At 38.8% G+C, this 16719-nt stretch overlaps 1 protein-coding gene across 2 annotated transcripts; it reads left to right on the top strand.

Annotated features, from left to right (window-relative positions):
- The first annotated feature begins 237 nt into the window (after positions 1–237).
- Positions 238–13416, top strand: zc3h6 (zinc finger CCCH-type containing 6). 2 transcript variants are annotated; one of them, XM_032553618.1, is made up of 12 exons: positions 238–501; positions 3086–3311; positions 5651–5773; positions 5857–6091; positions 6207–6349; positions 6446–6574; positions 6656–6770; positions 7374–7483; positions 7848–8080; positions 8766–9124; positions 9210–9392; positions 9665–13416. In XM_032553618.1, the coding sequence occupies exons 1-12, from the start codon at positions 452–454 to the stop codon at positions 11179–11181; spliced, it is 3423 nt and encodes a 1140-aa protein (XP_032409509.1). In that variant the 5' UTR covers positions 238–451; the 3' UTR covers positions 11182–13416. The 2 variants fall into 2 exon arrangements, with proteins under 2 accessions (XP_032409509.1, XP_032409508.1); XM_032553617.1 differs by having other exon boundaries at positions 384–743.
- The last annotated feature ends 3303 nt before the right edge of the window (positions 13417–16719 follow it).

The raw sequence follows: 16719 nt of genomic DNA on the forward strand, positions 1-16719 counted from the left end.
CACATTCAATGGGGTTTTTTAAATGTATAAAACTAACAGCTAAAGCAATAAACAGCTGCGATGGAAACACTGATGGTGATTTTGCAGAGAACATGTTGAAATTGAGTGACATTTCTACGAGCCAATCACAAAAGCCGATTTCTCTACCCGTGCCATTTTTAACCAATTGCTGAACGAGAGTTGCTGTTCCCAAGTTAGGTAGATGGGCCCCACCTATAAATGGGCGGAGGAGTCATTGTCGAGGAATGTGCAGCATAACTTAGAAGCCATTTTGTGATGATATCCCTTGTTGAGAAAGCCTGTGAGGATGCAGAAACCAGCGAACATGGTTTACATTCCTGTCTGTTTCTCCCTCCGTCTCCTCTATTTTCACCGTGGCAGCTGTCAACCGACGGGACATTAGCAAAGCGGGGTGTCGAGCTGTGCTCACAGGGTTAAAACGCCACTGAAAATGAAAGAGGAGAGTGTCTGTTTACTGTCTCTGTCGAGACATGTAACACCGTGAGTCTTTTCCAGTCTGAAATCTTCCAGCATCTCTCACAAACCAACCGTCTCCTTTGAGTGACCGTGTTATAATTCACTCTTGTTACCGGGGGAGAAGGAGAAGCAGATCCGTTATTTTTATTATTTTTTCTTTCTCTCTTACTCTCTCTCCAAATGGCTTCTGTGAGCCTTGTTTCCAGTCCCCCAGCCCCTGTTCTTGACAAAAACATGACAGACTCTGAGCTTGCAGGGGATGAAAGGTCGAGTAATATTCTTAATGCAATTCTTAATACGCTCATCTGTGCGATTCAGTGCTGTGAGTCTACATGCTTGTATTGCTGTTTATTGCAGACATTTCCAAGGTTCCTCCCCCTCTAAATTTTGTTTTTGCATGTCTTTTTGGTGCATATCTGTGCAAGCGGCCTATATTTTTTTTATCATGTGCCGATGATTCATTATCATTTCCATGCGAGGTGGCAGACCTCATCGTCCTGTTGTTATGCTGCTGGGATTCATAGAGCTGTTGTTGCCATCTGCAGGGTATTATGCAAATAACTAATGACGTAATTGCCACGCCCATCGTGCTGACACACTCCCCCTGTCGGCCACCTGGTAGAACTGGTCAAAAACGGTTCATGCAAGGTTGACATTTGTTTCTTCAATGTCCAGGCCTTTATACTCTTACTGTTAATTCTATTTTTTTTTTTTTTTGCAAACTTTGAATTGTTTTAAAAACTTTGAGCAAGGAACTAACCATGTGCATATGATAAAGTCTAGCGGAAAATGCTTACCTTTGGGTGCGAGTTTGTGCCAATTTAGTCTATCAAAAATGGGATGCAAAATAATTTACAATTAATTTGCAGACACTAAGTTTGACTAAAAGTTATCAGCTCAGAAGATTTATTGCAGGTTCTAGTTACTTAATTACTGAAGTATCAATGAGCTATAAAATTAAATTACTAAGAGATATGCTTATTATTTAAATAAGAATGTCAATATTTACTTTAGATTTAGGCATGACCCTATGAGATTGTTACAGTAGGATAACCTTGAGTGCAATACCACAGTATTTACACCAAAAAATTAAAAATTACACCTAATATGATTGGTTTCATTTGATACAGAAAGGCAACAATTATTCTTGAAATAATATATTTAATCATAGAGTTAATCTATCCTTTTGATACAAGGAAGAGTTCATGGTATGTTGACAGCCTGGTTCTACTGAAACAAAAACATCCCCAAACCATGACACTTGCAGCTCTGTGCTTCACAGTCGATATGACATTCTCTTCCTTGAATGATGTTTGCAGTTTATTCCAAACATGTCCTCTGCTCTGGTGTCTGAATAATTCGGTTAATTAATTCAGTCTTCTCTGTGGCTGTAGTCTGGCCTACATGTCTTTTTTTTTTTTTTTAAGAGACAGAGCAAAAGTTTTCTTCTTGCTCACCTAACCTATGAGTCAACCTTCTTCAGCTTCTTTCTGATTGTTGACAGTTTTACATCAACTGTAGGACACGTGATGAACTTTTAGGGTTTTTGGAGACTTCGTTTAGCATCTTGCAGCTGGCTTTTAGGGTGAACGTACTTAGATGAACATATCTTGTTTTGCTACCACTTGTTTTAAAATTTGATTTCTTTATTGAACCGTCTTTAATTCACATCCCAGCCTCATAGGGTGCTACAATTTAGATTGCTTTTGAATCTTGCTATAATCTTCACTCAGTTCAACACTCAGGAGCACACTACACTATATTTACACATTTTTTTGTAATTGGAGACGTTGTTACATTTTTCCAAAGAAGTGTTAAAGGATCAACATTTTTTAGTTTGAATAGTTTGGTTATGTTACTTGTACACATTATTTTAATTTTTCTTTTAAATTAACACAAAATACCTATATAGCTATCAAAACTTGTGCCTTTTGCTGAAAAAAGTTGATGTTTTTATTGTTTTTTTAGTCTGGAGTCACGTGAGAGGAAACTTATCTAAATCTGAGGTTAAACATACAATATGTTGCTTTTGTCCTTTCCAACCTGCATTATATTTTTTAAAGCAGATGAGATGTTATGAAAATACATTAAAACCAGAAAGGAAATTGAATATGTCCCACACTGATATAAAACTGTACCCAAATAATAATAGTAATAAACATTTTTATATATTCATTCACAATTATTTTGCTGTTAATAATTGTTCTTTAGTTTGCAGTTTTTATAACTTCTTCCTGTGAATCACAAGTTTAGTTATTAAAATATGTCTGTTTGTTATTTTTAATCAGTTAACCTCTGCAAACCTGTAGAACATTGTCCAACCTTCAATAAAGCAGCTACTGATGGGTTCATTTGAAGACAAAAATAAAACAGTCATATGCTGTCTTTGGTGCACAAAATCTTAGAGGTGAAGTAAAATTTGAAATAATTGCTCATCCAGCTGAGAGTGATGAGTCTATTTAATCGTATTTGTTAAAATATAAAATTTTTATTCTGCCAAATTTGTGTATGAGAGGCTGACTATACTTATGACTTGGAAAAAATATAGATATTTCTATTTAAAATGATACTGAGCTGTGCATTAATGTAAAATTTTCCTTCCTCTTAGGGAGGATGGTGAACTGGAAGATGGAGAAATAGATGATGAGGGAATTGAGATTGAGGAGGAGAACAAAGAGGTTGCTGAGGTAAAGGATGACAACAAGAAAGAAAAAGAGAAAGAAAAGGAGAAAAATAAAGAGAAAGAGGAAAAGGCACGAAGACACACAAGGAAAAGATACAAAAAGACCAGAGAGAAAAGGAAGTCCAAAAGGAGGAAACGTGAAAGGCAAAGAGTAAGTCAAGAAAAATCACATCTCAATACACTGTGTTCCAAATTATTATGCAAGTGATATTTTCTCAGATTTTCTTAAATGGTCAATGCAAATGATGGTCAGCATAATTTTCAAGTCATGAACTATTACAGTATAAATCAAATTTTACTGAATAAAACTCCCCATGAGAACAGTATTTTCTTCAAAAATAAAAAACTCAAAATGCACTGTTCCAAATTATTATGCACAGCAGATTTTCTAAACATTTTATGGATTATAAAGAACTGCAGATGGTCATTCTTTGAATGTGCAGCATTAAGTGGTCACATGTATTGTACTAAAATCAAAAGCTATTTCAATCAAAAACATCTTAACAGACCGAATATGTTAATATAGGAACCCTTTTTTGACATCACCTGCACAATTCTTGCATCCATTGAACTTGTGAGTTTGTGGATAGTTTTTGCTTGAATTTCTTTGCAGGATGTCAGAATACCTTCCCAGAGCTGCTGTTTTGATATGAACTGCATCCCACCCTCAGATTTTTTGCTTGAGGAAACTCCAAAGGTTCACAATAGGGCTGAGGTCAGAGGAGGATGGTGACCACACCATGAGTTTCTCCCCTTTTATGCCCATAGCAGCCAATGACACAGTGGTATTCCTTGCAGCATGAGATGGCGCATTGTCATACATGAAAATGATTTTGGAAGGTACGGCTTTTCTTTCTGAACCATGAAAGAAAAGCCGATCAGTCAGAAAGTCTTTCTGAAAGTCCATACACTTTGCAGAGGTCATTTTCACACCTTCAGGGACTCTGAAGGGGCTGACCAGCTCTCTCCCCATGATTTCAGCCCAAACAAATGACTCCACCACCTCCTTGCTGACGTCACAGCCGTGTTGGGATGTGGTGGCCATCCACCACCAATCCACTACTGCGTCCATCTGGACCATCCAGGGTTGCACAGCTGTCATCAGTGAACAAGTCTGTTTGAAAATTAATCTTCAGTTGGGCCCATTGCGACCGTTTCTGCTTGTGAGCTCTGGTTAGGGGTGGCCGAATAGTAGGTTCATGCACTGCAAGCCTCTGGAGAATCCTCCACCTTGAGGTTCCAGAGGCACCAGCAGCTACAAATAACTGTTTGCTGCTTTGTAAGGGCATTTTAACAGCTGCTCTCTTAATCCGATGCATTTGTCTTACAGAAATCTTTCTCATTATGCCTTTATCTCTACAAACCCATCTTTGTTCTGAATCAGCCAGAAATCTCTTCACAGTACAATAACGCTTCAGTTTTTGTTAAATATTTAATGTTTTCATACCTTGTCATACGGCACTACACTATCTGATGATTTTCGTCAGCAGAGAGATCCTTTCTCTTTCCCATATTGCTTGAAACCTGTGGCCTGCTTAATAATGTGGAACATCCTTCTTAAGTAGATTTCCTTTAATTGAGCTCACCAGACAAACTAATCAACCCAGCTGAAATTAATTATAGTGTTTCAAAGAGCCCTGACACACAATACTGTCTATAAATTTAATAGCACAGCAAAAAATTAAATCTTTATGACACTTAAATCCAATTTGCATAATAATTTATAACACAGTGTAAATATCATCAAGAAGGTCAATTATTTCTGTAATAGTTTGGTAACCCCCCCCAGAAGCCGCAGATATGCTGTTGCTTGTACACATTTTTCTGCCACAACTTTTCCTTCCACTAAACTACATTTTTATACCCCAATGTAACTTTATGTGAACAAAAAGCATCTTTAACTAACAGCTTTGGTGACTTACTTGTGAAGGATATCTACAGAAACACAAAATCTTACTAAGTATTTTTGGTCTAGTTTACAGTTCAAATGTCTTAGTACACTATAAATAAGACAAAAATAACTTACAAGTAACTTTTAAGTAACTTTTTTAAGTGAATAATTCTTGACTATTGATTAAAAAGTACTAATTCCACTGGCAATTCTTTCATTTATAACATGGGAGAAATGTCTTGTCAAAAATCTGTTAGTGGAACAAGTATTTTCATTAATATTAAGGAATTATTGACTTAAAACAATCTCCTGTATCTTGCTGAAAAGTAACTTGTTAGTTTTATCGTATTGCAAGTGTATTAAGATATTTGCACGAGAAACTAAACAAAATACTTAGTATGACTTCGTTTTTTCAGTGTTGCGTGACAATTGGCAGTGAGAGATAAGATCAGATTTCTATATCTAGAACTCGTTGTAGTTGATCTTTTCTAATCCTCTAAATCAAAAACAGGCACAGCTTTGCTGCAGCTGAATATTTTTGCATTAGTTGGTAGCTGGTTAATTCAGAATCTGGTTTTCTTTTGTCCTTTTCTCCTCAGCATCATTCCCCCTCCAGCAGTTCTAGCTCCGACAGTTATGACTCGGACTACGACCGATCAGAAAGGCCCAAAAGCAGGAAGGGCCAAGGCTACAGCCGTGACTCTGATAACCAGCCCTCTCAAGTGAGTTTATCACCACTTCTACCTGCCTCATTAGCTTTTTGAGAATTAAAAGAAGATATTACTCTGTTTGTTTCAACCAACAGCATTCAAAGGGACTCCATGGCAACTTGAAGAAGTCATCCCCGCAAAAGAGCAGCGATTTTGATAAATACAGCGACGATTACAGCGATGATAAGTATGACTACGATGAAGAAGAGGAGGATTATGAAGACGACATGTCAGAGTACCAGCAATCTAAAGATGGGAATCAGGGGAAGGGGCGCTACTCAAAGGATCAGATGAGCAGAGGAAGCTTGAGAGGGATGAAGCAACAGCAGTGTACGAACCGGTTTAAAATATGGACATGTTTTCCTTCAGAAGTTTATCACCAATTACTGAAGATTACTGAAGTTTTTCAGCTAAATATTGAGAGATTTGTTTATTGTATTTTCAGTCGGACAGAGAGGAAGGGGCAGAGGGAGCGGACCAGGAAGAGGGCGAGGGATGCTCCTGAAAAACAAGAAACTGAAAGGCAAACCGTGGGGAGGACGCGGGCGTGGCAGGGGAGGAGACCAGGGAATGGAAGACATGGGACCAGTAAGTATCAAATAAACTCATACAATTTTGTGTGAGTTTTCATTTCTATATCCCCTATAGAAATGAGGCTTGATTTTCATTTATTTTGTGCTGCAGGAGGGAAAAAGCTCCTCTGGCTTTCAGAAGAAGCGACCAATCATGAGCAAGGAGTTCATAAGTCAGCATACGGTTGAGCACAACGGTAGATACATCTGCAAGTACTTCCTTGAGGGTCGCTGCATCAAGGTAAGGAGAGGCCTGGGTGTCCAGCTTCTTATCACAGTGATCACTGGTGATACTTAAACATTGTCTTTTGTGTTTGCACAGGGGGAACAGTGCAAATTTGAACATGAGCTGGTTGTGCCTGATAAGAAAAAGGAACTCTGTAAGTTTTACTTGCAAGGATACTGCAGCAAAGGAGATCACTGCATTTACATGCACAATATCCTTCACTGAATGTTCTTATTTCTCTTTATATGCAGAGTATTCATAACCCTTGACCTTTCTTGCATTTTGCCACATTATAACTACAAACTAACTATGCTTTAAACTTCTTTGTAACTTTAATCCCTAACTTGTTTACTGTGGTTCTTGGTGTGGGTTTCTCTAATAACAAGGTCTCAAAAAATCTGTATTAGTATTAAATTACACAAAGGTAGATTCTATTTGATAATTAGGTGACTTTTTGCAATTGATTGCACTGCACTGAATTTAGGGGAATCGGATTAAAGGGGGTTAATTGTTGGATAAGTGCATGTCCTGCTTTTCCAAATGTTTGTAAAACTATTCAGGAAACAATTTATCTTATTTAATCTATTTTACTTAATTTCCCTTTGGGATTAGTAACATACTTTTGAATTTAAATTGAATAATTACTTGCATTTATTTTCCCAATCACAATAAGATTCCAATATTGCACCAATAATATGTATTGAAGTTTAGGGACTATATTGCAACAAACTAGAAAGTTTATAGTGTGAAAATGTTTTTTTTTTAACGCACTGAAACTAATATCCTGATTAGGTTCCTTAACTTTTGTTTGCACATGAATACCCCTGCAAGTTCTTTCACACAGGAGCCAAATGTTATCAAGGGGAGAACTGCAAATTTTCCCATGATGCTTTGAATGATGTCACGAAAGAGCTGCTTGACAAGGTAATCTTTCATCTTGTATTAGGGGTGTCCAAAGTATGGCCCAGGAAAATGGAAAATGTTAGTTACAACACAAAGTATTCGTCTTTTTATAACTAAGCTTTTATAAAAGTTTGAACCGTTTCTATCTAGTGACTTTTACCAAATTCTCTGAAAACATTTTGAAAACTAAATGCCCTTCTTTAGATACAGAAGATCTGCAAAACCTTTTTAAAGTTTTATATCGACAATTTTATATTCCATTTTATTTTAGCCAATAATTTTTTTCCCATGTGACTAAAACTGTGGACACCCATGTTTTAGGAGCTCATTCTCCATGCTGCTAGTCTTAGATTTTAATGTTTCCTTTCTCTGATTCATGTGACAGATAATTAACACAGAAGAGGAGAACGCCCGGGAGGATGAGTTGGAGCTGGAAGATCTGAGAAAGCAGGGTATCGCCCCACTACCAAAGCCCCCTCCTGGAGTGGGGTTGCTGCCCACCCCGGGTCAGAGCAGTCCAACAGATGGGGCATCTGGTCAGGGTGGAAAGAAGATTCCGTCTCTGTTTGAAATCAAGGTTCATCCCACTGTGGACTTGGCACAAAAAATTGCTTTGAGGTAACCAAAACAATCTTAAATCAAAGTGACATAAAAGGTGACCTGTTAGGCTTCCTTGAACAGGTTAAGATAGGCCTGTGGCTGTAAAAAAAACATGTTCATTTCATTTTTTGCACAAATTCATTCCTAAATGATATGATTTTAGTCTGGTCAGTTCTGGCTATTTTGATCTTCTTTAAGAATGAGAAGTTTTAGGGCATCTTGTCACTTTAAATCCAAATAAGGTGCTGCTGGCCACACCCCCCAAGTCAATGTTTATACTCCTTTACACAATTATACAACTGTACATCTTTGAAAAGTAAAAGTAGAACCTCCTGCACAACCAGCAAGAAAGCAGCAGGTGGTTTCTGGTTGACAAGTCTTTTCCAGCAGCCATTGTACAACACAAACAGCAGTAAAACAAGTTTAACAAACATGCTGGAACTCAGCTCAGGTTGCTAGGTGATGGGTGGAGCTCCATCAGGGTTGCTAGGTAACAGGCTGGGCTTTGCTGAGGTTACTAGGTGAGGGGTAGAGCCTGCTGATTTGTGACGTCATATTCAGAAGATTTTTGAAATGGGTCACTTTCCAAAAAATTACTTTTTTTTAAACAACTGGATGTACATAAATGTACAAAATGGGAATTTTGAATAATATTTTTAAGCTACAACATTTCTTCACTGTAACAATCATCTTTGTCTTTCAGTGGCTCCAACTTCTCCCAGAATCAGGCGGATGGGTCCGAGGACACTGCTGCGGCTGCGGCTCCGGTACCAGCAGCTGAATCAGCTGTTCCTATGGGTCTCCCCACAGGGCCAACGATGCCTCAGAGTCCCCCAGGAAAGCTTCCCCCTCACGGGTTTCCAATGCAACCACCACCCCCCTCTGGCCAGCCCCCACCATTTCATGGAGCCAGTATAAACCAGCAGATGAATATGCAGAAGCTTCCGTTCCCACCAGACGTTCAGATGCTACAGAACATGTTATCCTTCTCATCGTTTGGTCAGAACCCAGTGGATTTATTAAGCAGCTTCTTTCAAAACCAGGCCGTCGGTCAGCAGGAAGGTCAGTAATAATTTAAAACAGCAATTAAATCAGTTTATTTCCCTTCATTTGTTACTAAATATATATATTGTTTTCAACAATGTAGTGGAACCTGGTCAGGCCTTCATACAGAACCTTCAGCAGCTGATGGGTGCAGAGTCACAGCTGCAGTCTTTGCCACCAGCGGTGCAGAAGGCCATCTTGTTACACCTGACACAGCAGCAGCAGGAAGCCCAGAGCAAAGAGCCACAAAGAGCAGATGGACAACCTGATAAGAATGACAACAGAGGTGAGGGGATGTGTTTATTTGCTGACTGGACGATGTACTGATGGTAAATAACATCAAATCACATCATCTTCCATTTTGACTTATTAGTTATTACAGTAATTGAAGAACATTCAGTACCAAGTATAATTTTTATTTCCGCTTCACATTTAAGTACTAGTTTTTGCTTGTCTGTCCCATACAATATAAAATGAATTAATGAACAAAAACAGTTGTTTTTATTGTGATGGAATGTAAAATGGCAGGTTTTTTGTTTATGACATTATTTTCTGCAGATGAAACAACAAACTGGTACTCAAGCGATGATGAGGATGGGGCCTCTTGTGTCTCCTCCATCTTGAAATCTCTGAAGAAGCAGAATGAAATGCAGCAGAGTCAGTCCAAGCCCCTCCATGTTGCGTCGACCACCCCAGCTCTGGGCGACCCCAGGCTCATGAAGGAACGAGCCCCACCCAGCGACCCCAGGGTCAAGATCGACCCTAGACACCGACTCCAGGATCCCAGTAAGGAGCTGGATGGAGCAGCGGATCCAAGACTCCCCAGGGATCCCAGGAAGACGAGACCCGGCGATCTTGGCCGTCAGCAGAGTCATCCTGCTCCTCAAAAGACTCCAACAGGAGAGGAGGATGAGGAGGGAGAGCGGGAACTGAAGGACAGAGCGGTACTTATCCCTCTGGAGGCCAGCCCTGGCATGGTGCTGCGGGACCCTCGCTGTCAGCTAAAGCAGTTCAGTCACATTCGGGTCGACATTCTGCTCCAGCGCCCCGCCTTTGCTCAGACCGTGGTGTGGGCGCCGGAGGACCTCATCCCATCACTTGTCCCCAAACAGGAGCACTCCATCAACCTGCCGCTCCCCCCGCTGATCGCCGACGCTCAGATGAACAGAACCAACCAGCCCGACCATTCGATAGTCTCCAGCCCGCCGCTGTCCGACCCCAGACTAGCGGCCGCCCGTTTAAAGGAACGTTTGAGCCGGATCCCCGGCGGATCCCTGGAGACTCGATCCTCCACGGAGAGGCCTGTAGATCCGCGGCAACAGAAATCTCTGGACCCCAGAATCAAGCGGAGAGGGAGTCTGGACTCCAAGGTGCTTGGTCAGAAGGAACCCCCCTCAGCGGGAGGACTGGTGGATCCCAGACTCCAGAAGGCCGGCGCCAACTCATCTCCCCCAGCTATCCAAGGCAAGCCGGACCCTGAGAAACTGCCGCCGTATGCCCCCCGGTTGGCATCGTCTGACGGAGGGCTGGAGAGTCCCACCACGATCCTCGGGGGCATCAGCTTGTACGACCCCCGCTCTCAAACCGACCCGTCTCGCAGGGAGCCGCTCGATCCTCCTAAAAAACCAGGAATTTTGAAACAGTCATCGAAAACGGAGAACTCTCTGGCGCCATCTCTGTCACCAACCCAGCGAAGTGGCTCGTTTGAGGAGGTAAAAAGCACAGAGGTCGCCTCCCAACAGATTCCTCCTGCTACTTCCTCCAACGGAGCTCCGCCTGCCTCACCAGTCAAACCCCCAGCGGTTCATAACCTCCCCATCCCAACGCTGGCCGGGCTGATCCGGCCACAGTACGTCGATCCCAGGCAGGCTAAACAAGGAGGACAAGGGACTGCAGGACCGCAGGAAGAGACAGAAGTCAACAAGGACCAGGAGGGGAATATGGACAAGGACAAGGAAGAGGAAGAAGTTATGGAAGAAGAAGCAGAGCAGAAAGATTCAGATGAGACGGACGACAGGACACTGAAAGACGTGTTCAAGACTTTTGATCCCACTGCTTCTCCTTTCTGTCAGTAGATTCTTCAGCGTGGAAATTTAAAGCAACAAGTAAAGCTGCAGGATGTAATGTTTATAAAAATGTTTTTTTTACATATTTGTTAAAACTGTCACCATGTTGTGACAGTTTGAGACAGATAATCTGTGAAAAGTTCAATCTCCTCCACCTCCTTCCTGAGCTGCTCTTTTCTGTCTGAAAAAATGCACCCCTCCAACCAAAAACAACCAATCAGAGCCAGGAGGAGGGTCTTAGTGCTGTCCATCATCTTCATGTACTCGCTGCTCAATGTGGTACTGGCGGAAAGACAACTTACTGTTACGGGAAAACCATTTATCCGCCATCATCAATGCCTATGGTAACAAGCCTGAGAGAAGGAGGATGAGCAGCAACACACTGAGGGTGATTGACAAACCCTCCTCCTGGCTCTGATTGGTTGTTTCTAGTTAGCACTGGGAGTACCTGGAGATGGCAGAGGAGCTAGATTTTTTCCATAAATTATCTGACATACTGTCACGACATAGTGATAGTTTCAACAAATATGTAAAAATATATATATATTATAAAAATTACATACTGCAGCTTTAAGTTTTGTAAAACATTATCACTTATCTTTATTTAGCAATACATGGCTCTATTTATTTCTGTAAATAATCATGTACAGGTTATCACAGCTTCACATGAAAGCAGGAGTATGGGAAAAGTTGAGGTGTTGTTTTTGATTCTCTTCATGCAGACAGACTATTTTGAGTGTACTCACTACTATGACAGTATTTATTCCTTTCCACTGAGAGCTAATTATGTGTCCTTACTTTTATATTTACATTTTTTACCAGAACCAGAGATTAGCTTTTAATTTGTCAATGACTTGACCTTTTTAGAAAATCAAGAGAGTTCTTTCATCATATGTATAATGAAATTGCATTTCAGATTTATTTCCATGCTGCTACACTTTTTAAGATTTCTGTACAGTTAATGTGCTTTGCTGAAATGTTTGCACTGCGTCATTTTAGCTGAGCTTGCTATAGTTTCTTCTTTTTGCTGTTTATATCAGACATTGGAATCTCAATTTGACTTGCAGGGCCTTGCAAATGTATTTGTATCTTTTACGCATTTTGTCACGTTACAAACTTATTATTGGGATTCTATGTGGGGAAAAATGTAGATTGTTCTAAAAGTTGGAATGGTGTGTTTGTATTCAGCACCTATGAGCCAGGAACTCATTTCCAGTTGTTTGGTGTATGACTGACATCTTTGTACATCTAGAGACTGAGAATGTTGCCCATTCTTCACTGTAAAGCAGTTAGATTGAATGAAGACTGTATGTTGTCATTACTTTGCTTTGAACTTTGACTGGGCCATTCTAACACATTTATGTCATGTTATTTTTTGTAATTGATTATTCTGGTAATCAATAAATCAGTGCAAAGGATTAATCTGCAGCTAAAACAACATACTTCTAACATCAACATGTAAAAGCTCAGTCCTTTCTGAGCTTTTACATGTTGGATTATCTGATTAATATTTGGATTAATCAAGCAAAGGGGCTGAACGCAAATACATGCCACACTTGTGAATTAGATTTTTGTTAAATGGTGTTTCATTTCTCTGTCACTTTTAGTTATACACTGCTTTGTGTTGGTCTGTAATCCCAGTGGTTATAAGGTGACAAAATGTGTATCATTTCATGGATTACACTCACTCTTTAATCCACTGTACATGTGCCATTTTACAAAAGAAAAACACTGACCAGCTTGGAGGTAGCAGGTAAATGTTTATTTTATGTCCTAAAAATGATAAACAAAATGAAAAATGGATGAAAACATTTTTCCCTGTATTTTCTGTACAGAAATATTATCTGAAAGGCATTACAAATAAATGTATATATGTAACAAATGTGGCCCTTATCGCAGTTTCTATCTCTGTTTGGCGTTTGTAGAGCACTGTATTTCAGCCTGTATTCATAAAGTGAGAATTTTATAGAATGAGGCATTTCTGTAGCAGCTTTTCTCAGTAACGTGTGCTGCTTTTTGTTTTCATAAAAAGTGAAATGTTCCCTTTTTTATTTTCTCTCATTTTTCATTGTAAATGTGCATTTTATATTATGTGTACAGTGTGTTTTACTGAGTGCTTCATGTATAAACAGATTTTTATTCCTATTCGTATGGTGACACCAGCTTTTTGGTTTTAACTACACATACTCATCGTTTAAGTGGTTTTATTATGAATATATTGAATAAAGGAGTGAAACAAAGTCACATTGTAGCTTTTATGTCTGTTCTTGTCCTACATGTACAGTTTGACATATTAGTTAAATTTTAATATGGGACACTTTCATTGACCTTCTTCTTTAGTAATATATTGTAAATAAAATTTTGTGTTTATTTTACAAGCAGAAAGTGCTGTTTGTGATATACAAAAACAGCAGTTTTTCTCCAAAATATTCTTTCAGATCTAGTCAAAATCTCATATGAGGCGACTGGCGTTTCAAAATCTCAAAAATATGTTTATATGGCATCCAAAAGGGTTAGAACAATAAATCTTTGATCATTTTTTTTATTTACCATTTGTATTTTTAATGTGCAATATGCTATCTTTGAGCTTTCCCTCTTATCCTTTTTGCAAATAGTGTCTTATCACTTATGTTTCTTTTAACCTTATTAAAACAATAGACAATAAAGTAAATCTTGGTGTGATCAAGTATAATCATTGATTACCTTAATAGCTAACTCTTGTTATTCTTGTCATCTTTAGAAGATCCTAAATTATTCTTGGAGTCTTTATCTGAGAAATAAACAGAAATTTCATTGCTTCTTTAAATTTCAAGATCGTTTTACGGGAAAGAAAAGAGTTTATCCTCTAATTGTTTTTTTTTTTTTTTAAAGATTATAATTTGACCACATTACGTCTAGTTGTTTTGAAAGTACAAAGCTGTTTACTTGAAGGTGGTTCTTACATTAACCTGAGGGGCGAGACTGGGAGCTAAAGTGTGTGATGATGTTTTTCTTAAACCAAGATCATCGGTTTCTGGGTTAGTCGTCTGCTGGGCTCGATAGATTTCCAAGTTTTTCTTCCACTGGAAGCACAAGGCTGTTGCTTCTGCACCATCTGAGTTTGGTTCCGGCTGCTTCAAACCCTGGAACAACGGAAAAAAAAAAAAAACTCAGAAGCTGAGAACCAATGAAAAAAACCCATCATGTAATAATTGCAGTTATCTAAAAGCAGTGATGAAAAGTTTACAATGGAATCATAATCAAGTAAATCAAGATTCATGTCAATTAAATATTATTTACTTATTAAATTATTTACTTAATAAATGTTGGAATTTATTAGTTATAATATATCTGGATGTTTTGTTGTTTATGTTTATATCTGTTTTGATTTTGTTCGTTTTTTTTAACTTATGTTAATTTTGTTGACAGACAGTTATGGGGAAACTGTACACACAAGTATGGTTAAGATAGTGTTTTTTTTATTTTAAGTTTGTTTTTAACTCTGTCTTTTTCTTGGCTTCTGTAAAGCACTTATTGTTGAATTTTATTTGCAACACCAACATGACTGAATATATAAAACATAATTGAACACAAATGGGGAAAAAACAAATAATGAATGTAATAGTCCAGTGAGTGGTAAAGAGTGGAAACAAATAAAAAAAAAACTGCTAATGGCAAAGTAGAAAGAAAAAATCTATAAACAGCAGCAACAATAAATCAACTGCATTTTAAAAAAGTACACTGCTGCTCATCTGCAGTTGGCTTAAGGCTGCACAGACAATCTAGGAAAATATTTGAAGATCATTTTGTGTAAGAAAGAAAAAAACAAATCTAAGGGACAATTAGTTACAAAAATGTGATGGGAATTATTTATGTTCACGTTTAACAGTTTAATTTTATAACATCTGATTATTTGGGTTCCTAAAAGACCTGAGCAATATTATATATTAGTGTGACTGTGTCGATGTGTGGTGTTATATTGACCGTGATGCAGGCTGTTTCTGCAGCGTGAACCCCTCTCAGAACAGTCTGAAGAAGATTTTGTGCGTTCTTCACCAGAATCTCATCAGACGATTTGCAGCCAGGTGTTACAGCGTTCACACTATGTAAAAAATAAACCCAGTAAATACAGTGACAGTGGCATTTGTTGTGTAATCTAGTTTGTTTTATTTGTCTCTCTGACAGAATTTTTCTGTTTTGCCATTTTTTTGTTATGAAAACAAATTTTTTGGTATCATATAGAGATAAATTGCGTAAAAACAAAATGCAGCTTTCATATGATGTTAATTTATACAGGGTAATAAACTATATCCCAGCCACCATGACCCTGTGTGAAAATATGATATTCCCACTTGTTAAGTGGGAATATCATATTTTGTAATGACTGGACATCAATTTACCCCAGTCTGTAATAAAATTAGTTTCATGATGTGAAGTATAAACAGAAGCAAAAACAGAAGAACTCTATATGCCAACAAATATGGCACCCTACGCTTAAAGATCCCTAACCTGGAAATGATGCTAAGCTGATTAGTGATGGTCAGAATCTGCTCAATGATGAGGGACAGTTCAACTGTGCAGTGCTTGTCCAGGCTGTGGTTGGCGATAACTCTAATAAACTGAGTTACTGTCTGACAGTTTGAGATCACCTCTTTGGCTGCATTGACAAACGCATCTTTGTTCTGCAAAAAATAAAATAAATGAATTAGTGATGCCTGAAACACTGAAGAAAGAAGTAACTTCTGTTGGTCATTACCAGTATCGGGCCTTTCTTCTTTAAGTACTGTGTCATGTAACTTATTGTGTCTGCCATCTTTCTCGTCACCTGGACTATTTTGTTGTCCTTTGGATCCCAGCTGTCACTTTGTTGCTTCAGAAAAATGGAGGTGTAACTCAGAGGAAAATCTTCCCTGTATGCGGTAAATGTGGCCCCAAACTGTAAAGAAATGCCAGATTCAGATTTTATTGTGACACTAAATGAGGCTTAAACTCTTATTTCATGCCAATATTGAAATTCTTACGTCTTTTTTCTCATCTTTGGGTTCATGCTTCACAGCAGCTGCGAGGAACACATTAGTTTCTGCTGCATCTACTGTTGCTGCATTGCCTCTTTGCAGTGGTGGCATTTTGTCAGCAAATTCCACATCTTTGACTCTAGATGGCGTCATTGCCAACGCTTTGTTGAAATCCTCGTATGATTTTCCCTGTAAACCTGCCTTGATGCTCTCCTTAACTTCTTGTTGAATCCCATCTTGCTTCATAATCTCTGCCACGAGATAATGAGCTTTTGCTGACCAGCACTGGATCTGCACATCTAAACTGAGTGTGTCACAGAGATAATGAGTTTCTACAATGAGCCTCGCCCTGCTGATTATATCTGAGATCTGAAAGCACAAGTGATCATTGATGGACCTCAAGTTAGAACGGGCCCGTGGGTCACGGATGTAGTTCAAGCAGTCCTCCACTCTTCTGGCTGATAATTGAACGTTTTCAACAAGTTTCTCTGCAGCCTTTTCAAATTCCTGTTCTGCTTCTTCTGCATGTTTAGATGCAGAATGATTAATGTCA

The sequence above is a fragment of the Xiphophorus hellerii genome, chromosome 22 (assembly GCF_003331165.1).
Source record: "Xiphophorus hellerii strain 12219 chromosome 22, Xiphophorus_hellerii-4.1, whole genome shotgun sequence".
Classification (NCBI taxonomy): Eukaryota; Metazoa; Chordata; class Actinopteri; order Cyprinodontiformes; family Poeciliidae; genus Xiphophorus; species Xiphophorus hellerii.